Source organism: Gadus macrocephalus, chromosome 9 (genome assembly GCF_031168955.1).
Source record: "Gadus macrocephalus chromosome 9, ASM3116895v1".
Taxonomy (NCBI): domain Eukaryota; kingdom Metazoa; phylum Chordata; class Actinopteri; order Gadiformes; family Gadidae; genus Gadus; species Gadus macrocephalus.
In genome coordinates, this window is record NC_082390.1 from 12,755,988 (window position 1) to 12,781,221 (window position 25,234).

A 25,234-nucleotide genomic window follows, 5' to 3' on the forward strand; every position below is an offset into this window, starting at 1 on the left:
TAAACATGTATGCTAATGAAATCTATCCAGCAAAGAGAAAATATTTCTAATTTGAGCATCAGTATGGAGTTATTGAGCGTCGGCAATGGTAGACATGGAGCAGTGTTCCGATTTGGTATCCTTAAAAATGAACAACAAAAAATAAAAAGGGCGCACACATCGACGCATGCAACGTCACATTCCTGAGACGTCCTTCCTGAAGGAGGACATCCTGTCTGAGGGCCGGAGCCGAAGTGCTTCCTGCGACGCTGCCTGTTTGAGTCTTTGTATGTTAAACGGGGCCGGCGTAGCAGTCAACATGGGGCGTCTTTACACCGCCCACCCTGATCAGCCCCGGGGGGGGGGGGGGGGGGGGGGGGGCAGAAGGAGACCTGCCCACCCCGGGGAGACGCCTGGAGGGCCATGAATTGTTCCTTCTTCTCTTGGTTTAGCTTAGAAAACAAACCCATCCGGGTGAATTATTGATAGGAACACGCACAGGACAGCTGCATATAACAAGGAGGGAGGAGGTTGTAGGAGGAAGGAAGGAAAGGTAGGGAGGGGGGAGGAGGGGAAGGCTGGGAACTGAAATGATAGATTTCCCTGGCCGGCCACAGAGAGCTGGAAGAGATAGGATCTCTGGCTCCAAGGACACTGCTTAATTAAGACCCCTGATGGAAGCGTGCATGGTTGTCATGGCAGCGGGGCTGGGGGTTGGCGGGCCCCAGGGACGCACAATGCTCCCCTACCGCACCCGCGAAACACGCTCATTAACCTTAAGGGAGTCTCTGAGGGAGTAGAAGACTGCAAGGAGGATTCCCCGTTTCATTTGAGTTGAAACTACTAATGTCAATTCAAGTCAATTGCATTTGTGTCCATCCCCTAATCTCTCTCAAAGGGCTTCACAGGCCGCCTATTAAGACACCCCCTGACCCTAGCCCCCCAAAGCACACGGTAAAACTGCCCTTTCTCCCTTGGTTGTAAATAAATACATCAATAGTGACTTGCATCCTAATGAAGGGTCGCTTCCACAGTCAGTTAATCCCCCTCGATGCCACCGCCCATTCACATCGCCCTGAAGGAGCGGAGGTCCTCGTCCAGGGTACTCACATGTCCTGCACCACGATGTACTGGTGGGGCACCAGGCCGTCGATGCCGTTGTGCCGGCCCTCCCACCAGTCCTCGGAGGCCCGCTGGTACAGCAGCAGAGACGCGCCCTTCTTGAAGGACAGCTCGCGGGCCGAGCGCCCCGCGTAGTCAAACTTGGCGATGGCCTCGATGGGCTCGCCCTCTGTGGACGGGAAGCGTGGGTCAGAGAGCGCGGCGACGGAGACGCGGGAGCACAGCGCCCGTGGGGCGCGTCAGGGATGGGTCGCCGAGCGCCGATCACACGCAAGTCACCCGTTGTTCGAACGGAATTTGAGTGTTTAATTTACTTTAACCCGACTTTCTTAACTTACATACACATTATACGTTTATTTGATCCTGTATACATTATGAGCATGAAGAGATGAAGTGAATAGAGACATTTCTGCTGACGATAATGCTTTGAATGGCCGGTAAAGACCTTTAGCTTTGCCTGTGTAAAGACGGCACGCGTGTGTCTATGTGCATCACAGAGTTGTTTGAGAAGTAGTCAATAGCAACCTCAAATCAAAACAGCAGGTCAGAGCCACAACAGGCCCTGAGGGGATTATGTCCAGAGTATTTATAGAGCCTGTTCAGAGTGCATCTATACCAGTCAGGGGCTTGGAACGCAATCGCCAGGATTCCCCGCGGGGATTGACTCAATATTTGCACAACTGTATATCACGTCAGTCGTATGGACTTTGCTCCGGAGGGAGTCAACTCGTCAAGATACAATTAGTATCAAATATTAACGAAATATAACAATCTTTAAATGAATATGCTTTTAATATTTATTGTAAATTGTGATTGTTTTCTTGATTGACTCATCAGTTTCACAACACACAAAAAGTCTGAAATAGGTTTCAGGCTAAAAACAAACAGGGGCACACTTGTTGTTTTCATATAAGCTTCGCAAAACACAACCCTCCCTTACGAAAAGGTACCAGCAAAAAATCTCTGAATCAATATGCACGTACAAGTGCAACACAGCTAAAAATAGCCTCCCCTGATCCTCAGTCTCCCCATACCTCTTTCTTCCTCGCAACACACCCCTCCCCAGCCCTGTTGCATGCGCGCGCACACGCACACACACACACACACACACACACCGACAGACTAAAGATCCTATCAGGTCAAAGGCAGAATCCCCCTGTGACAGACACAGCTTCTCCCTAGCCCGAGTCCTCCATCTGTAGCAGAAGAAGAGACGGGAAAAACAACCTGATCCCAGGGGACGGGGGAGAGACACACCCAGCCCGTCGCTTCTCTTTCCTCCTGCCTCATCTCTCCCCACAATGTCATCCACCCCCTCCAACCCCACCCCCTCCAACCCCCCCCCAGCCCTGCTCTACTGCCGCCCGCCCTGGTGGGGTTGGACGACGTCGACGTGGTACGGATGGTGATGTGATGAGATTGGATGTGACACAGGAAATTTACAGCCCCATTTAATTAGATGGGGCGGTTAATAAAAAATGACGGCGGCGCAATCGATGCCGGATAATACCGTCTTCGTTCGGGTCTCCTTTATTTTTTCTGCTTTAGAGTCGTTTCCGTTTATCCGTCCGTCCGTCTCTTTTATTGCAGACGTGTGCTGACCCGTCGCGCTTGTACAGTTAAAGGCATTACAAAACATTACACCGCCGCCAAGCTTGTAAACAATCCCCCGCAGAGATGGGCAGACGTTAAAGATGGGGAGTGATGTTAAAGCGAGGGCCACTCCATTAGGAAGAGCCGTACTCAAGCCCTACCCTGAAGTGATCGGGCCATTCGTCCGCATTCAAGCATACATATAGCTCAGGGGCCAATCGATCAGCCTTATTCAGGAGGAAGAAAGAGCCCTTCACTCTCCCTCCCAGTCCCAGTCCCAGTCCTAGTCCCAGTCCCAGTCGCGTGACCTGGCTTAAACCCGCTCTCTTCCCTGGCTCCTTCAGACAAGCTTTAACCCCACATCCTGCTTAGCCTCCTCCCCCCGGAGCCAGGGACGCCACACTGGGATCTCTAATGACCCAGGCCACGGTGTACAGTGAGATGCAGTGCTCACACACACAATCCACTCTGGGCCTATAACTCACAAACATGGGCCCCATGCAATGGGAGATTAAATCAATGTGCCAGCTAGTTCACCTCTGACCTCCTGTGGTTTTCAACAGCGGAGGGGACATCCATGTATTGATATGCATGTTGTGCTGCTCAAAAATACAAATCACGCAGCTCCAGTTATCCGGTTTTAGGCGGACATATCACACACACACACAAATGAAAGGAGTCAAGTGGCCGGGCGGATATAGGCTGCCATAATCTCACGCTCATCGAGGAGAGCCAAGCCTTGTTGGCTCTCCTCGTTGGTGGGGGGGCTGTCTCTCTCTCTCTCTAACGCTCCCTCTCATGGAAAGAAACCCAAAAGCTTTCAATCCCAACTAATTACAACAGCCACGTTGTTGCAGATTAACAAAGAGGCCGGCTCCTTTGGAAAGTCACGGCTTACTTGGGTGTCTTAACTCCTAAATGAGATCACAGGGTTTTAGTAGTTAATGATGACAACAGACTCTCTGCAAGCTCTTCTTCCACACCCATAAACTCTGGAAATAAATTCACTGGTGGTGAAAAACCATGGCAATCATGTGAGAGAGACTATCTTGTTACTATGTTCTATGAATACTGTGTTATTATATACAACCTATTACTATGCCATTAGACTTGAACTGTGGGTGAGTTTAACCTTTGCAATAGTGTGATTTCACTACCGCAGTATTATGTTATCAGACAAACTTATTACTGCGTGTGACGATGGTTGAAGGAGACCAACGTTATTTTCCGGATCGCAACAGCGATGCAATAGGTCTTTTGTGATCACCATGGAAACAGGTTTTAGGGGGAAGCAGACGTTTTTTCACGAGTGATGAAGCTTTGGCTGTCACAACTTGAGGTGCGCTGCGCCTTCCCACACATTCTGCTGTTGTCTGCCGAGGCCTGGTCTACTTTATTGCCTCAAGTAAAAAGTGCTTTGTTATTCTGACATTCACCTTGTGCCAGCGGATAATCACCCGGCTGCACCTCGGTGTCTGCTTTCAACTGCTCTTTGATATGGATCTGTCCAGACAGACGCTCCATTAAAAATGGAGTCCATCAATCACATCGAACGGCAGCGTTAATTGATGACTATTTTGTTCGCTGCGCATTCGCAGTTAACTAAATAATGAAAGTCATTTGATCACAAGCGGCCTTGTCCATTCAGAACCATCCGAATTAAAAATTGAAATATCTGAATGTAACTTCCAAGAGAAGCCGGTGATTGTGAAGTAGAAGACGACAGCGGAAGTGTGAGGTCCCCATGACAGTTCACCATCCTCCCTGCGGTTCCCTATCACGTTAAGTTTACATATATATATATACACAGCAGGCTCAGAAGAAGGATCAGCCTCCCATGGTGATACTTGGATTTACTCTCCCTTCCAAACTCTCTCCCAAGTCCAAGGTAACTCGATATGGAAGTTTGAGCACAGCCTTTTATTATACCTTGCATTTCTTTTTATTTTCCAAGATTGTACACTCAAGTCTAGTATAGCAAAATATAAATAAATCCATTCCATTGTTCCAAAGACATTTTATTGGCGTCACTGCTTCCGACTGTGTTCAGAGTGTGTATTAAAGTGTGTGAGGGGACTCACCGTCATCGCTGGTCTGGGTCTCAGTGCCCCCCTCGTTGTCCACCTCCTCCAGTGCTCCGTGCTCACTGTAGGGGCTCTCACTGGGGGGGGGGGGGAGCACACACACACACACACACACACACAGGTATGGAGGTGAATATTTGTATTCTGTTCCAATTATCTGAGGGAATCTGGGGTTCCAGCATTATTCTTTACATTTGGCTTCATCTCCCTCGAGGAGAGTTGTAGCGGAGAGATAATGGTGGGAGTGTGAGGGAGAGCTGGAGAGGGGAGAGTTTGTTGTGTTGGACTACAGAAGGTGTAGTCTAGTGTCTAAAAGATTTGGGTGAAGGATTGTTGAGACTGTGATGATAATAGGGACATTTCAGAGTGAGACCTGGTTCAGCACAATACAAAAACAGACTGGGATCAAGGGGCAGGTAAAGAGGAAAGTAGTATTTCTCTCTAGGGATCCTTTCCAAAATGTTAGAATATAATCAGCCAGTGCCAAATACAAGCCCTTTTATTGGTCGTACGTTGACAGGACGCTTTGCCCTAAAGGATTACATCGCAGGCCGTTCCTCGTGGATTAAACCCTGAAGCGTTCTTGCTCAATACTGGACCAATTTCAGAAATTGCTCTCCGCGTTAGTCCTTTAGACCCAAAATGATCAGATAACAAGGCTGATGTTGAAAAAACCCTAAATGTTCCTTTGATAATAGCGGGTGCACCAGTAGAGACAGAAATGAGGGAGGTGTCAGGCAGGAGAGGGGTAAACAAGAGGTCAAAGCTCTCATGCCGGAAGGAGCAATCAGCTCTGCCTTTTTAGCATTTCTGTGCCCATATTCAAGGTCCAGAGGAGATCAACGGCGAGTTGGAAAGTGAAAGAAAGATGGAGACCCATCCCAAGAAGAACAGGAAAGGCAGAGGGAGGGAAAGAAAGAAGTAGTCGAATAGAAAAGGTAAGAAAATAACCCCGTGTAAAGTGGTGAGCGTGTAATGGAGGTGCTCAACCGTTTGACCCCCCCCCCCCCCCCCCCCAAAAAAAGTCAAAAGCTAGACCCCGCTGTACTCCAGCGTGAGCGTGGGCACAGAGTGACCTCACAGTCCTCCCCCATTAGACAGCTCCCCCATTCCTCTGCCATATTTTCCTACTTAGTGGTCGTTTCTGCATGTTCCTAGCAGGAGAGCGCGCGTCATGCGCTCCTCCGCCCCAGACAGCTCACCCCCCCGTTTGCGGGGTAATTACCCTGATTACCCCCCCCGCTCACACACGCTCTGACGCTCTGGCCCACCGCACACGCCTGCAGCGCTCTGACGGGCCCCCCAGTAAGAGAAGCTCACGCCGTGGCCCCGCTTTTCTTCTATTACTGTACAGAACGGAATGAGAGAACCACCAGCTGTGTAGCTTCCTAACGCCCCCGGCTCCCCCCCCCCCCCCCCCCCCTACATCTAGCATCCCACTCCCCCCACATCTGTGGAGGTCCTTCCGGTGAGCTCAGCTGGGAGGTCGACCAGCTCCAGTTTCATCCCGCGCCGACCCACACGCTGACCCGAATATTAACACACGTTTTACGGATGGGTGGCGAGGGGGGCCTGGAACTGAGATTACCCCCGATGTGTTGGATCTCTTCAGCTGCGAATTCGGTCTTTTCACTCTGCCATGCTGCTTTTTAACTCCAGACGCAGCAAGCATCCTTTTCGTTTTTTCATCTGGAGTGAGCCTTGACGTACGGCGCGAGCCTATCCAGGCTTAGCTCACAAGGTAGAGCAGGTTGACTCATTACCGGAAGATTGCAAGTTCGATCGCCGGCTCCTCCTAGCCGAATTTCAGGTGCTCCTGAGGAACACAATTGGACCCAACTGCTTCTGATACGCTTGCAGTCGAACTAGCGTGGTTGACTCCGCCGTCAGTGTGTGAACTAATGTGTGCATGAACCATTGTAAGTCACTTTGGATTAAAAGTGTCTGCTAAACACCGTGATTGTAAACGGTAATCCGGTCTTCCCCCAAATAGCCAGCGTGTCAGGTGGGACTAACAGACATGTCCTCCCACTCACCAGTAGTCTCCCCCGGCCATGCACTTCTCGTAGACGGGCCCGTCCAGCTCTTTGGCGTCGGGGAAGAGGGTCTCGTGGTGGACGATGATGGTCTTGACGATCTCGTTGACGTGGGCCTGACAGGACACCTGGTCCAGGCTGTCCGGCGTGGGCATCAGTGTGGGGCCGAAGCAGATGGCCAGGTTGTAGGGGTCCATCATGTTCTCGTCACTGTACTGGGACAGGCTGTGTAGCGATGGGAGCAGGGAGAGGGTGAGGGTGAGGACGAGACGAGAGACAAAGACAGTGGTGACTTAAGGTAGGAGGAGATGTTCCACATAATATTAATTGCAGGTCTCGATTACCCCTGTAGCCATTTGGCATACTGATTGTATCCAAAGAGACTTCCAGTGAATCCAGAACACAAGAATGCCGAAGACATAGCGCCTTGAAACTAGTACTTGAACCTAGTACTAGACAAACATGAAAACCACTACCTTAAGAACACCAGTACAGACCAGTTACCATACATTTGCTGGTTGGGGCTCTGGCAGATGACCAATAAACGGACCAAACTGACCTCTCCTGCTATCACGCTTTTATAGGTTCAATGCAGAATACAATCCAAACATTACATGGCTCACACGTCACACATTAATAATCCATTACATTGTAGACAACCCAAAATAAAATTAAAGGATGAAAGTGTGCAGTTAATCATTCCGGTTGGCTTGGATACCCATGCATTACTGCAGCGAGGGCAGCCGGGGGACAGATGCTGGGCTGTGGGCAGGGATACCCGAGCCTGTCATTATTCTAGTATCCTGATTACGGGTTGGAGGTCCGAAAACGAGCTTCAAACACAACTCTTCCCTCTGTTCTGTTCAGGCATAACCGTGGACGGCCACGCTCTGAATGGTACGCCACTCAGGGAGCGTGGGCCCGCACGGCTCCGTCCTAAAGGCTTCGGTCTGACCGCTTCGACGCAGTCGTGAACCCGTTTTGGTTCTGCGTCGGGTTTTAGTGAGCGGACCAATCACAGACCTTGCTGCTGCGTCGCCCGGACGCAAGGTTACAATATTTGGGAGGCTACGTTAGCCCCTTGCCACGGACGCATGTAGGGTCCCCGCAAGGATGCAATGGGTCCGTACACCTCCTTGCGTTGCGCCAACGTGGAACCATAACTAAGCCTTAAGACTGCCCGACTAGAATTTGTCATGAAAACACGGGGGGGGGGGGGGATAGCCGTAGCAGGCTGGGTGTGTGATGGGGGACTCACTGGTTGAGGAAGGCAAAGAGGTAGCGCATGACGATGAGCACCGACCGGGGCACGGTCAGGATGATCTTACGGAGGTACAGCGAGCGCTCGTACAGGTTCTCTATTCCTGAAAGAGAAACAGTAGAACCCAGGTCAGTGTGGTAACAGTTCAGCTATGCACCAATGTATACATGCCTTCAATGTAATGCATATATATGGATAGATGCATTTTTACTTTTAGTTATTTTTCAAATTGAGTGAGTGAGTGAGTGTGAGTGAGTGTGTGTGATTGTGAGTGATAGACAGCGGGATAGTGATTAATTAGAACCACAAGGCAGCAGCATCTGTAGGTGTTCCTGTCAGGTTTCAATAGTCTGACAATCAGTTTAATTTTGTGTCAATCATGCTTTGCTCTGAAAGCCCTCAGCCACCTCTCCGCCGAGCGGCTTTGCATATTTAACCACCGCAATCATCCATTTGATAATTAAACCCCATTTCATTAAGGTGACAGTGTATGAATAGGAGAGTAACCTCTGACAATGAAATGAAAAGAAAGAAAATAAAGCATTGAATTATGTGTAAATCGGCCCTGAAGTGCATCATTTCGAATGTGAAAAAAAAAGAAAAGAACTATAATTGTCACAAGTTAGGGCGTAACCATTTTTTTTTTTACTGCCATGTAAACACCAGAACCTGTATCTGTAGGTCGGAGAGTAAACCCAGTATTCAAATAGCTGCCGTACCCTGGTTACGTTAGCCGTGTTGTAAGCACGATAAGGACGAGTATGATTATCCCTCAACGCCGCCTGGTAGCTCCAACTAACCGCTGGGCATGTAACCACACCGCGTGTGGCGCTGGGCTACAGGGGGTCTTGTCATTATATGCCAACATCTTTCAGCCTAGCGTGCTTCCCTCCTGTCACAGTCACCACAAAGGGAACAGGAACAGGAAGCGGGGCAGGAAGTCAGGACTCATCGCTCTCCGCTGGCAACATGACTACCACTGGCAGCTGCATTAAAGACGTAACGTATATTCTTGTTCACATCTGCACGAAGGTTGGGTAGCAGAAGTTTTAATAATCTATACCTATGTGCAAAGTCACACATCAGAGGTTGTTCGTCATAATAAAAATAAATACATTCTAAATATGTCAGCTTCCTCTTATTATTGGAGCCAACTTTGTTTCTGAAGTCTGACTCCCTTCCACCCTTGTTTTGCCACCCCATTTCACGTGATTTATTTAGTAGAAGTGGTCTTAAGCTGCACTTGCGGCCAGAAATAGCGACGTCACCTTCCTCCTGTAACCAGTGTGAGCCATCAGGGATTAGTACTGGTGGGGATAGCAGTCATGTATTTCATCCCGACTTGAGTACCTAACTCGGCTCCTGTGAGGCTTCGGAGCAGGGCCGAAGCCGCTATTTAAAGACCGACCCTATTTCAGACTGCCACACGCATGTGGCCCAATATTTGTGGGCTCGGGGCACGCGCACAAACGGGCCGTGTTTAAAGCAAAGCCAGGAAAGGCATGTCCGCTGACCGCTTCTGCGGTGGGGCAAGACATAAAGTCAGCAAAATAATAGGGAAGTGATATAATCGCATATAAGGCTGGATGTGTTTGACCCATTTGCGGGGTGTGCATTGAGAAGTGGGATGCACTATAGCTTGTCTCAAATAGTTTTCAAAATTGTATTAGTGATGCATTTTTAATGGAGGCTTGGGGGGGGGGGGGTGGAGATTCTGGGCATTCAGTATGAATCCCTCACTGGAGGAGTCGGAATAGGGAATCCTCGTATCCAGCGAATATAAAAAGGTGGGCACCCACGCACGCACACACAAACACAGACAGAATAAGGTCACATCACACACACAAACACACATACACGGCCCACGTGACTCTATGACTCCTAAAGTCCAAGAGGAAAGGCACCGACTTGTTCGGTGCGCCTTCACAGCCCGAACAGCGTCTTACGCAACCGGACAAAGCCCCACACAGAGCTGCCGTTGCACACGGGTGACGGGGGGCAGCCTTCCAGTCAGCGAACAATGTACTGTACTGAGCAGTGCTTCAATGGGAGATGTATGAGTCGATGTAAACGCTCAGCCCCAGCGATGCGCCTTTTAAAGCAGGCCGTCATCTCAGCTTTGTGTGAGATGGACAATGGACAATACCCCTCTTAAACGCTAAGCTGAACACTACAAAGTGCAGCATTCAAAGATGACCGAGGTGGTAAACAAGGAAACGTCTTCGCACATTCTACCTATTGGAAAACCGTAGGCCGGATGATCACAATGTTCAAAGGTGACCTATAGCTTAAACTAATGATTGACCCCTGACTCGATTTCAACCTATTTCAAACTGCATACCCCACTGAAGAGGAGATGGGCTGGATGACAAGTGGCTGGATGAATTGGATGGAAATCAAGATCAAAACCTTTAAAACGACAAGCCAGTGGTTCGGTAGAAGAACCAGAAGAATCATGAAACCTCCATGGATGGAACAGGAAGGAATCTTCCACAGAATCGTTCACCTTCTCAACAAAGCAACTGCAGCGCAGGGAGTAGTGTCCTGCCATCATAGTGTGTCACTAATAGCGTCACTTTTCTTATGAAGAACGAAAGAACATGAGCCAGAAAGGGAAACAGCTTGGGGTGCTTACGGATGCAGGACAGCAGGTCGTTGAACCTCTCCTTGGGGAAGAGGGGGTTCTCCAGACCCCTGAAGTACAGTTTGAGAACGCCGGCCACAGAGTTGATGTCATGGTTGTTCTCCTCATCAGTCAGCGGGTCGTTGCCTAGGAAACAAGACACGGCGAGGCGGGTCATTTGGATGAACTAATAATGCCAGATAATTACGGGTAATAAGCAAGAATGTGATAATATATATATAATGTAATATATATGAAATAATCAAAACTCTTTCAGAGGGATATACCTCTTTCAAAAGAGTTCTTGATGTCATTGACTTCGAGCTGGGACCCAGACACTCTGAATATCCCTTGATGTTGAAGGCCTGCAGAGGGACGGAGATGGCAGAAACACATAAGTCACTTCCACAATGTCTGCATAGTGACTTGGACAAGGCCGTAAACCATTTTGACGTCTAAAATTTAAAATGCATCAACTTAAACTTAACATATTTCTAGCAGTTCAATTCAAAGGATCAGAGGACAACAACAACCTTGCTTTAGTCAGAAATAAGGGAAATCTTGTCCCGTTCCTAATAAAGATAACTAATGAGAGTCGAGATGCTGCAATTCAAGTTGTATCCAACCTTCGTACGGCCAGGGATTACAGTTTAATAGGAGTACAGGTGAAAAGCCAGGAATGGACATAATTAAGTCTGCTGTACATATTCTACTCTGAGCCTCTCTGTCCATTAGCAAAGATGGCTGCCTTGCTTATATTCCTCAGCAACTAGAACCAAACCAGCCAGGCTGTCATGTGTTACACATGTCAGGACTACCCAGTAAGGCTCCATAAACATCCACACCAGTACTCATGACCCAGCAAGCCTGTCTGTCTCTTTGTCTGTGTAGCTATTGGGAAGGTCAAGTAGAAGGCACAGGGCCTCAGAATGATAAACATGATAGCTTTTCACCGTAGCTGTGACTGAAATGGAACTAATTTCCTTGACGAGACACCAATGTGCACACTCAAATAAATACAGCATGAGAAAAGTGTGCGTGTCACTCTTGAACTTGGATTGGACAGCTTTTCAAAGACTAATAGTTTAGCATATATTTTAGTTAGCAGGGTTACTGTTCGTCTCGAGGGTGGGTTCTGTCTTCAAAAGCAAAATCAATTCATTTGTTGGACCAAAGCACGTTTTTTAACTTACCGTACAAATTTATAAAACGAATACAACTCTCAACCACACGCGGGATAGCTTGTCCAGAATCCTTTGTGGATGGGAGGAAAACAAATACGAGCACAGGTTACAAACACTCAAGAGTACAAGTTTCGGTTTCATGCACAAAATAATCAGCTCATCCCCCCCAACTAAAACATACTGACACCAACATGCAGGTGTTGTGGGTCCCAGGGCGACGGAGAAAGAGAAGAAGACTGGAGAGTTACTATGTGCAGACATCGCTCAGACAGACTCGTTCACCCCCGGTGGTTCTCGCATGGATTTAATGGTTTTTCTTTTAGGTAGCAGCTCATCAAATTGACACAAACCCAATGAGTCAAGCTTGCAACATCTCCAGCTACACATGGAAGCTTGAGTGCCTCCAAAAATACTAACTACACTACGCTACGATACACCGTGTGCGGTGAGGCACCCTGCCAACAATCACGCGCCCCTCTTCGCGAGCCTCGACGAGTGAGGAGATGTGACGCAAGAAAAAAACAAAACAAAAAAAACCTTGAGAGAATCCAGATGAAAAAAAAATTGTATCAAAAGAAAAGTGCTGCACTTTGGAAAACACATTCCATCCTCGCCGTGTTCCAGATGAGCCGAGGGGGGGGGGGGGGGGGGGGGGGGGGGAGGACGGCCTGACGTGAGGGGAAGGCCTCTTGGCACCAGCTGTGGCTCAGTGCTGGAGGCGGGGGGGTGGGGGGGGGAGGGGGAGAGCGTGCTTGGCACACGCTTCCCATGATACAGCAGATTTGATTACAGCCACCATGTCGATACCAAGGGGCGGTTGCTGCGGCAGGAAGCAAAGGGCTGCGACAGGGGAGGGGGGGACACGTCATGGTACATGTCGGATATCATCGCCGCAGGGGGTTGGGCGGCTGCACAACACATTTAGATGTTGTGAGTCATTCAAAAGTTGAGCTCAACGATGATCACGTAGGGGCGACTCGTACGCTAATCCGAGTGACACACACACACACACACACACACACACACACACACACACACACACACACACACACACACACACACACACACACACACACACACACACACACACACACACACACACACACACACACACACACACACTTTCCTGCGAGTCAGGGGCGTATCATTGCACTCCGAGGCCGGTCAGTCTGTCTGAGTGATGCCACACAGAGGGTCTCGGGGGTCAGGGGTGCACGGCGGTACACATGCGGTGAGTGACGGGGCGGGGCGGGCGAGGCTTTCAGAGGGCGCCGACGGCATGGCAAAAAGGGGGGTCAACACGGGAAGCGGTGGAACGAGCAGCACCGTACACACCCCCGCCCCCCCTCCCCCCCCACTCTGCGCCCGACGTCTACCTGGTGCCGGCCGTGGGAGTTCCGTCGTCCGCGGCTGGGGGGGGGGGGGGGGGGGGTCGAGGGGGGCAGTGGTCGGACAGTGGACGGAGAAGGAGGAGGAGGAGGAGGAGGTCGGAGGAGAGAACAATGGAGTCACAGGGAGAGAAGAAGGAGTGAGAGGAAGAGAAAAACAAGCATCACCAACGTTAGCATTGTAAGCTAGAGCCACCAAAGCACACCAAAGAAAAAAGGGCGAAAACCTCAGGCCCCCTCGGTGCCCAGATTATCCCCCCCCCCCCCCCCCCCCCCCCGCCCCCCCACCCTCCCAGAACCATGGTGGCAACGAGGCAGGACGGCTTGAGCCGACAGCGGTCCCAGACGGCAAAGCCGGGCAAGGGGGTCGGGAGGAGGGTGAAGGGAGGAGCTTGGTTAACTCGTAGCTACACTGTGTACAGAATGCCTTCCCCTGGCTGACTTCACCTGCTACTGCTCTCGCTCTACCTCTCTCTCTGAGCACAGGAGGAAAGATAGGAGCCAGGGATAGAGGGGAGGAAGAGAAATGGATAGAGGAGGAAAATAGAGGAAAGAGACAGAGGAAAGGAGAGAGGGATAGAGAGGAGGAAGATAAATTGATGGAGAAGAGACAGAGAGGGATTGAAAGCAGGAGTACAGAAGGACAGAGGAGGAAGAGAGAGGGCGATGGAGAGGAGAAAGAGAGAGGGATAGAGAATGAAGAGACTGATCGAGGAGGAAGAGAGACGGATCGAGAGGCGGAAAAGTGAGGAGGACGAGTGGGATAGAGAGGAGGAAGAGAGAGAGGGATGAGCCCAATCTCCTCAGCAGTGCAAAGCAGCTCAGTGATGCCTTGTCAGCAGGGGTCGGCTGCAGTCGACAAACTGTTCCCTCCAGCCATCTCACCCCTCCCTTCCTCTCCCTCCCCTCCTCTCTCCCCCTCTTCCCTCCCTCCCTCCCTCTCCCTCCCCCGTCCTCATTGCCCTTCTGCGCTGGCATGCCGGGGGCAGCCATTCCCGGATGCGCCGAGTCAGCGTCTTCCCCTTTCCGACCTAAACAAGACGATCCCAAGGCGGGAAGACGGCCAGACACCCGGACCCACAGGTGAGGAGGTTCCCCCCCTCCCAGAATGAACCATCTGGGCGCGGGCCGCCCCCGGCGCCGAGATGCTTCAGGGGGGGGGAACCCAAAGGGGGAATGAGACGAGACGGACGATTGGCCGGTGGGGTAGAGAGGGGGTAAAGCGGTGCGATCGGGACGGGGGCTCGGTACCTTGATGAAGGACTCCATGTTGCCGTTAAACAACCTAACGTTAAACACAGAGTGTGGTCTGGGGCGCCGGGGGCCCGTCGGGTGTTTGTGCGGCCTGGAGCGTGGGTTAGAGCGGCTGTTATTGGGAGGCTTGGGCATGATGAACATTGATCAGGCCTTTAACAAATGAGTATGCGATAGGATATTCAATACGCCAGGGCCTGTGGTGGAGTCGGAGCGGTAGTCGTTAGGCGATAAGGCACCCTGGGTGCTCAACCGCGCAGACTTTGAGCCCTGATTAAGCAGATTACTGGAGGCGAAAAGTTAAGTATGCTTTTAGATTATCCGAGCCAAATTTCACTTATCGTGTGTGTGTGTGTGTGTGTGTGTGTGTGTGTGTGTGTGTGTCTGTGTGTGTGTGTGTGTGTGTGTGTGTGTGTGTGTGTGTGTGTGTGTGTGTGAAAAAGGAATTCTATATACAGAGCATCTTCATTGAAATATGAATCAATACATACTGTAGATTGATACGGAGATAATAACTATTTTAATGGCATGTCATTGTAATGATTTGAATGGCGGGTCAAGGCTGGAGCGCTGGATGAAGCATATCGGTTTCCTATTGAGGAAGTCCGTAGAAAGAAGCCCACTGTTCCAGACGACTCCTACTTGAAAAGGGTGTGGGCTGCTTTCGTGAACACGATTGTTCTTCACTCTCGCCAGCCCACGCCCCATTACCATGGGACACCTTGCTCCAGCTATTGTTATTCATCGGGAGTTTTAGGAGATCACCTGAAAGTCACAAAACACTTTGAGGGGTGCTGCCACCCTGACGTCTGTGCTCTGAGCACTACCATGATGACTGTGAGATACAGCACACCATGAAGGCTAGGGACGGGCTATATGATGAGAACACGACAATAGAGCACTGGACAATAAGGAGGTTACTGCACCCTGCTTTAATGGTGAACGAGAAATGGTTATGATGATGATGAAGCCTAGTATCGCTGAGCTCACATGGCTCAATCCAAATGTTATTCCATACGAACAAACACATCGAACATATATTAATTACTGATGCACATATGAACGTTGTATGCGTGTGTGCCTGTGCTTGTGTAAGCGTTTGCCGTGAATTTTTGTTTGTGCATGAACTAGTGTGTGTGTGTGTGTATGTGTGCCTGAACTAGTCACTAGTCAGTGTGCATGAACTAGTCACTAGTCAGTGTGCCTGAACTAGTCACTAGTCAGTGTGCCTGAACTAGTCACGTGTGCCTCTGCATGAGTGTGCCTCTGTGCGCAGGTGCGTATGTCGGGTGTGTGTGTGTCTGTACGGGTGCACGTGCACATGTGCGCCTGTGTGTGTATGGGTTGTGTGTGCCGCGTGTGCGTGTTTACCTTGTGGTCATGTAGTCAGCCCTGTGACCTGTAAAGAGGAGGAGAGGACAGTGTTAGAGAAGGCTCCAGCTTGGCTTTCGAAGGCAGGACCGGGACCCAGACCAGGACCCCTCCCCGAGGACCACCGTGGTGCACGGTGTGCACACACTTGAAGAAGCAGTGCACACCCTGCCATCTGTCCACGTCCTCTTGAGTGAACCGCTAGCCAAGCGCACAGACACACTACTATGAAGCCGGGCCCTCTCATACGCTGACCAACGCAACGGTTAATTATGAATCACGGCGTGTGTTTACAACTGTCAACACTGACCCAGTTGGGTGGCCTCGACACACCCGCACGCACGCATTGTGATCAGGGGAAGTCACCGCCGGAACGACGCTAGTGAGGACCAGGACCTAGTGCCAACGATGAGGCCTACAGGATATGACCCGTCTGTCTGAGCGCGCCAAGCCTATAACCGAGGAGGGTGTATCCTCTTGACGTTGTTGGCCCGGGACTCTGGGAGACCGTGGAGATCGCCGCTACGGGCCCATCCCGTAACCGTGACGATGACCGCATGTGACCGGTGCTGGGCGTCGACTCGGTGGATTAGCCCCCGCCTGGACGACCCTGGAGGCCGTCCCGCCGGTGGGAGAACAAGGGGGGAGGGGGGGGGGGGGGGCGCCACAAGCGCTGGCCTGCTAATGCCAGGGAGTCCATTAAGTTGGTGGCAATCGATCACTACGACGGATAATACGACGCCGCCGTTCCCCTTCAGCTCTGGCTCGCTTTCTCGTAAAGTCTGATTGCTTCCTCTTTTCTTTTTCTGGAACCTGTCCCTTCGAGAGCCGCCGTCTGAGTAATTATTTCCTCAGAGTTTGTTCCTTCATCACACCAGACGCGAGCTTTGTTCCGAGAAGGAGAATATGTTAATCACAAAACCGCCTCAACTTTCTCCCAAAAACTAAATGATCAGGGCTGTGATTTAGGAATCTTACAAGAAAACGTCAAGTGAAATCGAAGGAGAACAAGAGATAAGGAGGAACATTTGTAGGGGGGGGGGGGGGGGGGGCGGGGGGATAAAAAGGAAGGTTACAACAGAGGAGCGGGGTGAAGGAGATTTATCTGTGGAAGCAAAGCGCATGCGGCGGTGACTGTACCTTCTCCAATCGTTCTCTTTAGCAGGTCATGTTTGGCCTGCAGTTTGGAGATGAGATTACTGCCCTCCAGAAACTCCCGGAATTTCTGTGGAGAGTTGAGAGTAATTACACCAGTGGCTGGGGCTGTCCGACGACCGGGCCTCTAAGAAAGCAATCTGCGATAAGGCATCCGGCGGCCAGGGAGGGACTTGCCAAGAGTCCCATCAAAGCCTCTTTTTTCATTTTCCTTCTCTTCAATCAGACAGTTTCCATCAATCGGAGAGGACACATTTTTGGCCCCTGCAAAGCAGAGGTATTTTGGGGGGAGCTTAGCTTCGGCACGCTGTTTGTTCTGTGTTATTCTCTGATTAATAAATAAAGCACTACATAATTGATTTCATGATGTTCAGCCTTGGTTGACCTCCATTTGCTACTTGCATGAGCTACCACAAGCACGCCGACCCATTGATCTTCCTTCTTACTTAATCGTCACGTGAAATACATTACTGTCCCGACCACACGTTTCCCCGTTTTCAAATTGAACTTTCTTTTCGCTCTTCACTGAGATGCGCAAAACTACTGCTCCTGTATCTTCTTCATGTACATTTATTAACCAAACCAGATATAAAGAACCGGATATTCAATAAAACATTTAAAGAAAACGATTTGGAAGGCTCTCACAAATGCATCATCTATGATGAGCCTAGACGCAAACATGACTGACTCTAGATATCAGCTCCTCTGGATAGTTCTCTGGAGCATCTGGCGCCACGCGTTAACCCCCACCCACCATGAAGTAGAACTGCTCCGTCTCCTGCTGGTTGGCCCGCCGCTTGGCGATGCTGGGCTTGCTGAGGTAGGTCTCCGACACCGCCGACTTGACCGACTCGGTGGAGCGGCTGTGGTGGAAGCACTCGGACACGTCGTAGTCCTCGATGGTCACCATGTCCTGGATGGTGGTCAGAGTGGCCTCCGACGTCTTCTTGATCTGAGGACCCCAGGGAGGACACGGGGGGGGGGTTAAGGGCCGCGGCGTTCAGACGATAGTCATCGTGGTGATTGTGTTTATGCATGCATGATTTAGCGTATGATTGGATTCAATTCATATGCTGCAGTGCCTACTGCCTATAAAGAAAACGCATATAATGCAATTGCAGAGTTGTAACTCAATTTCTTTGTATACATTAATTGCAAAGTTTCAGGATCAGCTTATCAGATATCATTGGTCAGACCTCTAACCAATTTGAAAAAGTGAATAATGATGTATTCACCATTTCCGTAAAAAACAATGACTCCGATTTTGACAACCTATATATTATCGAATTGTAATATATATGAATGTATGTATAAGGTACCCAGGCATAACATCTGCAGCCTCATCTGCAGCCCCGACAGAGAACTGTAGCGTTACGCAGCATGCCACAGCCTCAGCCCGGGGAGGGGGCCCTGTCGTTAAAGTGTCCATCACAGGGCACTCTAAAACATGAAGGCCTCTCCTCTACACTCTTGTATCCAGCGCTCTAAAAAGGTAAAAAATGCAGCAGTCTAAAGAAGGACATGGCTTCCCCCCCCCCCGGGGCTCTACATGGGACTAGAGAACACGGACAGAGTGGGTGGCGTCAGCCCCGGGCCTTTTAGCATGCATCCACACTCTCCTGTCAGAGAAAAACCAAAGAAACGTCAGGGCCTGGCCAAGCGTGCCCCGGCGCTGCGTGGAGGAAGCCGTGCGGGCCAAAGCTGCACGCCGGGGCATTGTGCAACTTATAATAAGGCTAGACAACTTTTTTACAGAAGTAGTCGCAGACGAGCAGGGAGAACGAACTAATGCGTTTCTCAATATGAGAGAAGACGGGTTGGGGGGGATGACCAGGGGAGAAGAGAAGTAATGGATATCCTTGTCGGCTTTCACATAGTACCTTGTGCTAACCACGATGAGACCGGCATGTTGTTGATTCTTCAGAAACAGTGGAGGCAACATCCCTGCATTACCCTCATTTCTAAACAAACACAACAATTTGTGTACTTTGCACTGTGACGTGGTTGGTTTGTAGATAGGATATCAACTATGATCTACATTTTAAGTATGATCTACATTTTAAGAGGTGCTCACTTTCAATACTAGCCAAGATAAGTAAAAGACCCCAGCTAGAAACAACCTTTACCATCCATGCGCAACCCTAAATTGTTCCTAGAGTCATTTTATGTCTAAAGATTGGTTTGAAGTTAGAGAGCGTGTCAGTCAACGACGGCGCATTCTTCGTTGCCATTAGCGAGTCAGCAATGACCGCATGAAGGACAAAGGCCAGAGAGAAAATCTTTTGTTTTGGTACATGTAACAGCTGCGCGCATCGAGACAAGACTGGATTAGGTTGTGTTTGTTCATCTGGCTGACCCCATGACTCATCCCGCTCAAGACACCTGAACACCAAAAGCGGTAGGGCGAACCCCCCCCCCCCCCCCCCGCGGTCTTGAGACAAAGACACACGCTACAAGTTAAGACACAGCGAATGACAGCTAAAGAGGGCCGCGGCGCACATCATAAAAGGATATGATTGCCTTCCTGTCACCGAGTGACAGTTGGTATTCAAGTGGTGATTACCCGTGGTGAAAGAAGGAGAGGACAAAAACCCAGGAGGATGTTTGCCTTTCAACTCTGTGCAGCACGGAACACTCTCAGACCAAAGTTGCACACAGAGCAGCGTCTTTATGGAGCTTCACCGAGGGCAAAGATACAATATTTACTCCAGCGTTTCATCACCGGAGTATGCCTACAGATTTGGATGCCGACAATGGGGATTGAACTCTAGACCTTTAAGATGGGAGTCAGACGCCCTTTACTGGAACACTAGCCCGCCCCCTCTCTGGGTCGGATCAGACTACATGTAGGCGACGTACACGCTCATAGTAAAATGGGGGGGGGGGGGGGGGGGGGGATTCAGTACAGCCCACTGGGGCCAGCTGCTGTGGTATGGAGGGTGAGGAAGACCCGTGCCAGCCAGAGTGGGGCTCCCAGCTACAAAGCTGTTGCTCTCCTATCCATTATTGAGCAGACGACAGTAGGCAACAGTGTTCACCGTGGGACTAATGACAACCAGGATCTTTCCTTAAAGAGACAGACTGTGTGGCTCTGCCCAGCCCCCCCCCCTGCCATGGATCCAACACTATTATTTATTTTGCTAGGAAAATGTAGGGGATGGGCTCAGCACGAATAAGAATGATAAAAACTGGGCATTTATATTCAACAGACCCCACAGTGATATACCCCCCACACACACACACACACACACACACACACACACACACACACACACACACACACACACACACACACACACACACACACACACACACACACACACACACACACACACACACACACACACACACACACTTTCTAGATGGGAGCTTGACTTCGATTGCATCAGGTTTATTGCAGAAAGTCTGGAGTACATCCATAAAGTTCACTTGTTACATCTCCTGGCAGCTATTGCTCAGAGAAACAACCGGCTTGTGTTGGGGATATTTTGAAGACAAACATCAACTAGAATATTATGCAAATTATCCATCGATAGATGTTGACTCCCTCTCTCAATAAAATATAAACCAAGAACACAAAAAGTGTGTACTTAGTGATCATGGCCAGGTTTGTCCCAGGGGAGAATGAGTTCTAGTGCCACCCCTAACTGAACCAACCCAAAGATGTGCCCCACAAGAGACCCAAGTCCCCTGCCCACTCCTGAATGCGGCATTCATTCTCCGGCAGCAATGTCGTCGTTGGCTCAACGTGATTGTGATCTTGTGCTCGTAGGACCTCGTCCCAGCCCCTTTGAAACCCCCCCTTTATCTCCGCGGATGTGTACGTGTGTGGGGCCCAGGAAGGGGGGGGGGGGCCACCTGGTGCTGCTGGTACAGAGCAGCAGTGCTCTCCCGCTCTGACCCCTCCAGGACATCCGCTCCACACAGGCAGGCGCACAAGGACACTGAGCAGCCCGGCTCGCCTTCCTACTGCCCTGCATGCACGCATGCACACGGCCACACTGCACACACCCGCGCATGTGCAAACACACCAGCAGACAACAGCGCAGACACACTCACACACATCGACACGGAAAAGCAGACAAGCGTGCTCACAAACTGAATCACACACACGCACACACAAACCAAAAGGCTCATAAACAATGAAACAAACAAACACCCACCCACCAACCATCACCCTCGGACACCAACACCCACACCCCCGCACACTTGTTTGTTTTCCGGGGCCCAGTGCAGTCTGCAGTAACTATGAAGACACCATCTGGGCCAAAGATATACTACCCAACACAATACCAAACAACGCACTAAAACGCAAGGCCCCAGAGCACAACAAACAAAGGAATGAGGCAAGGCGGACAGGAAGGTACTGTACAGGGAGGACACTCTGTTACACTTGCATCTCGAACGTCAACACTAGAGTACTGGATGTGACAGCCACAGACAGAACACAGTACCTAGTATCTGCCCTGTAATACAGGCATGTTCATATACACCCCATGCTATGTCATATGTAAAACTACCCTCCAGATGTTCACTGGAAGACGATAAGCTGTCAATAGAGGTGTGTTTAACGTTAACTTGGCAAAAATATTATTTTCTACTCTACAATGTGCTTGATATTCGAAGCCATGTACGTGGCAATACGTAGAAAACAGCAACATGTGCAGCTCAATCAAGCATGAGAAATAGAGACAAGAGTGAGAGAGGCAAGAGATCGTGAGAGAGGAGCGAGAGATGCATTGCGGACAAGCACACGTTGGAAGCAGGGCAAGGTGTTCCCGATGGAAGGCAAAACGGTGGCGTCCAAACGCAACCTCTCCACTGATGCATTGGTGAAAAAACCAACCTTGAGAAATGTGACCTACACAGATGGGTCCAGGACTACTGAGTGTTGTGTCACAAGAACAGAGCAGTGGTACATCCATATTAGAAAAATACTTCAGACACTGTGGATTGTACACCCTGGGAGGCCATACTGATTACAATTAGCCGCCGCTAGCTGCAGGCTTACGACAAGTGAGCGGAGAGCCGTGTGGTTCTGTAGCCTGGGGAAGCTTCGAGTTGTCTGTGCCTCAAAGACAGCCCTACCTCCTCAAAACATGCAGACATTCGGAGGACATGCGACGGCATCACCCCACCTCTTCGTTCTCGATCTTGAGGGTGGCCAGGCGGGACTGCAGCTGCTGGAAGCGGAGGATCAGCTCTCCGTTGATGGGCGGCTGTGAAGAGATCTGACACACCTGCAGAGGAGAGATAAAACACAAGGACACAAGTCTGGATGGATGGTCACCGTAGGTCACCGAATCAACAGCACCACGCCGGATCAGACCTCTAACGGGCTGACCTGAATGGACATGCAGGGCGAGTGATGAGAGAATAGCGATGACTTCAATGACATGACATCAGTGTTGACGGAGCTAGCTGGCGGGGGAGGGACAGAAGGCTTAATGGCACGTTGAGCTGGCTGGAGCGATACGAGGGTAAGGGTTCACTGTTAAAAACAATCCAGCAGCAGATGAGGCCATGAACCTCCGTATTTATATCGTCTCATAAAGTTCAAAACTTTTGTGCGATTGTTTTGCATGTGGAGCATTGTAACAGTCAGCAATGAACCTATCGCTTTTAGACTACAAGAATTCACTTGACCGACAACGGCAGACCAATTCACAAACGCAGGCCGGAACCTCTCATTTAATTTAGACTTCCATAGTACGTTATCAACACGAGCGGACCAAAATGCCTCGGGACGCAACTGGATAGATCTACAACCAATCAGAGCAACGGAACGTGACACATCAGTGGCGGCCATCTATTTTTATTTCTTTCTTGGTTTATTCTCTCATCAACAGTCAAACTGTAGGTGAGCCAGAGTTAGCCTAAGAGGCTAGTTTACATATGTTGTCCTCTGCCAAAATACCTAAAAAATATCTTGGTCGTTTATGAAAAACTCCTCCATGGTGCTCCCATAGGGTGCTCAGATGTGCAGACGTCCTACCAAAGCGGCCCCATATTAGATAAGCGGTTGTAATTGGCCCTGACCCGGGGGCCAGTGCTGACGGGGATCTGTCTGAACAGGAGCGGGGCCAGACGCACATGCCAGAGAAAATAAAAACAGGGGCCACGCCGACCCATGTGGTTCCCAGGCTGAGGATCAACTCTGACACACGATTGAAGCTGAGCTCCCCTCCTACCTCGTCTCCCATGTGAGGCTGGAACTCGAACTTGGGAGGGGGACAGAAGGCGGAGGGGAACATCTCCATGAACCGCTGGCGGTCGCTGCGGGGGTCCAGGCTGTCCACGGCGTTCTCGATGATGTCCAGGCCTTCGTGGCGGGACGTCTCCAGGTTGTACTCGGCCGACAGGTAGGTCCTGAGGGCGCGGTTCAGGCTGGCGTGGAAGCCTAGGTCGCAGCCCTGAGCGGGGGAGGGGGCGAGGCGGTGATGAGTAACAGGGGTGGACACCAGAACTGTTATTGGTCCCACACAGGAAATGCGGGGAGAGCAAACCACAGGATGGAAAATTAAAGGAAAACCCAAAAAAATGAATTGAAAGGAATAAGAACTCCAAATATATACTGATAGTGTTCTGAAAATATACAGTGCATTTAATGTGTACAATCTGAGTACTAGAATTGATGCAGCGGGCTGTCTGATTCGGAGCCATGTACTTTTTATTTTATTTATTGGAATATTCACTTATTGGAAACTTCCGTGATTTACTCGTATTGATTGGGGTTTCGACTTTATTGTTCAAATTAATGTCCTTCCTGTAGGGATACATACGGTGTTCTTCTACTGTAATAGTAGTACAGTGTTCCATCTTACATAAACAAATGTTACCTCTACAGGCCTCGACATTGCCCGCTTGCCCGGGGCAACCAAAAGTCATATTTGGGCAAGTTGAGATTGATTTCTGGTTGTCCGAACGGGCAAGTGGATTTTGGGTGGATGTTAATATAAAGGCTATTTATTCAAATGTTTTTAGAAACTGCAGAACAACCTTTTTTGCCGCAAAATAACACAAAATATAAGTATTTGCAATTGATCAGCGCGCCGTCTTCTCTTCTCTCGGAAAGCGAGTTAACAGACACGCTTCGCTTCAGTGCGAATATAGCCCCGCCTTCTGTCACTCGCAGTGCGTTCTCTGGCCGTGATTCGAAGGTGTTGGCTAAAGGTTAGCCTACAAAGCTAGCATCGCAAGTGCAGCGCCTCCGTGAACGGTTTAGGTAGAAGGAAAATGGAGTAGTGATAGAGGATTGCAGTTTGGAAGTACTTAGGATTGAGGCAAATTACCAAGGAAAGTCATATGCAAGAACAAGGTTTTGGGTTTCATAACTGTGCACATGCACAGCAATAGCGATCTTTTTCACGAAATTGGACCCTCACAAACTATATATTACATGAAAGCTGAGCCTCCACTTATTCCAACAGTCCAAACCATATCATTCTGTGACTAAAACTCGCAAATAACAACTTAAGAAGAAACGTCCCCTTTTCTTTTAACAACCAAAAATGAAGTAGGCCTATTACCTTTGTGATTTTTGTCCACAAAGTTGATTCTGGTCGAATAAAACCACCATAAACAGATAACCCAGTGTCTGGGCCAAATTTTGCATCTAAACATGGTATTTTCAATCAATGAATAAGAGAAGGTTTCTTAGGAAATAGGTAAATTGCCTTCAATCAGAAAACATATTCTTCAGCGCAATCTAGTGGCCATATGTTTACTTGCGAGTGTTTGGCTTGGTGCATTCGAATATATTTGCCCTGAAATTTAAAGGCACCCAGTGCAACTTTCGAGGCTTAAAAATAAACATTCAATTTCTAGTCTTTTTTACACGTAGTAAGTTTCAATAACTCCATACCATTACATACCGACATTCAAGCAGCAAAGATGAGACGTCGTTGTGTGGTGAGAACTGATAGAAAATCGATAACAACAATGCCGCCATTTTCTTTATTTTTTGTAACCTACAATAAATAAAGCAGGCTTCCAGTCAATGGAAAAATGGCTTCTCCCCACCGGCGATTGTTGTTGTTTACGATTTTCTATCAGTTCTCACCACACAACGACGTCTCATCTTTGCTCCTTGAATGTCGATATGTAATGGTATGGATTTATTGAAACTTACTACGTGTAAAAAAGACTAGAAATTGAATGTTTATTTTTCATTGAATGTTTACA

General features: G+C 49.6%; 1 protein-coding gene across 4 annotated transcripts in view; it reads right to left on the reverse strand.

The window, feature by feature from the left end:
- The window catches only part of srgap1a (SLIT-ROBO Rho GTPase activating protein 1a), a 74,000-nt gene that overhangs the window by 7,153 nt on the left and 41,613 nt on the right, over positions 1–25,234 (reverse strand). For 3 of the 4 annotated variants that reach the window (XM_060060836.1, XM_060060835.1, XM_060060838.1), the window contains 13 exons: positions 23,242–23,463; positions 22,189–22,290; positions 17,805–18,002; positions 17,036–17,120; positions 15,896–15,923; positions 14,522–14,615; positions 11,892–11,952; positions 10,986–11,063; positions 10,711–10,845; positions 8,073–8,178; positions 6,815–7,039; positions 4,776–4,855; positions 1,090–1,270 (listed from right to left, as the gene is read on the reverse strand). In XM_060060836.1, the coding sequence (XP_059916819.1) occupies positions 1,090–1,270; positions 4,776–4,855; positions 6,815–7,039; positions 8,073–8,178; positions 10,711–10,845; positions 10,986–11,063; positions 11,892–11,952; positions 14,522–14,615; positions 15,896–15,923; positions 17,036–17,120; positions 17,805–18,002; positions 22,189–22,290; positions 23,242–23,463 (1,595 nt within the window). Of the gene's footprint in view, positions 1–1,089; positions 1,271–4,775; positions 4,856–6,814; positions 7,040–8,072; positions 8,179–10,710; positions 10,846–10,985; positions 11,064–11,891; positions 11,953–13,258; positions 13,293–14,521; positions 14,616–15,895; positions 15,924–17,035; positions 17,121–17,804; positions 18,003–22,188; positions 22,291–23,241; positions 23,464–25,234 lie in introns of all 4 variants that reach the window. The other variant, XM_060060837.1, reaches the window with a different exon arrangement.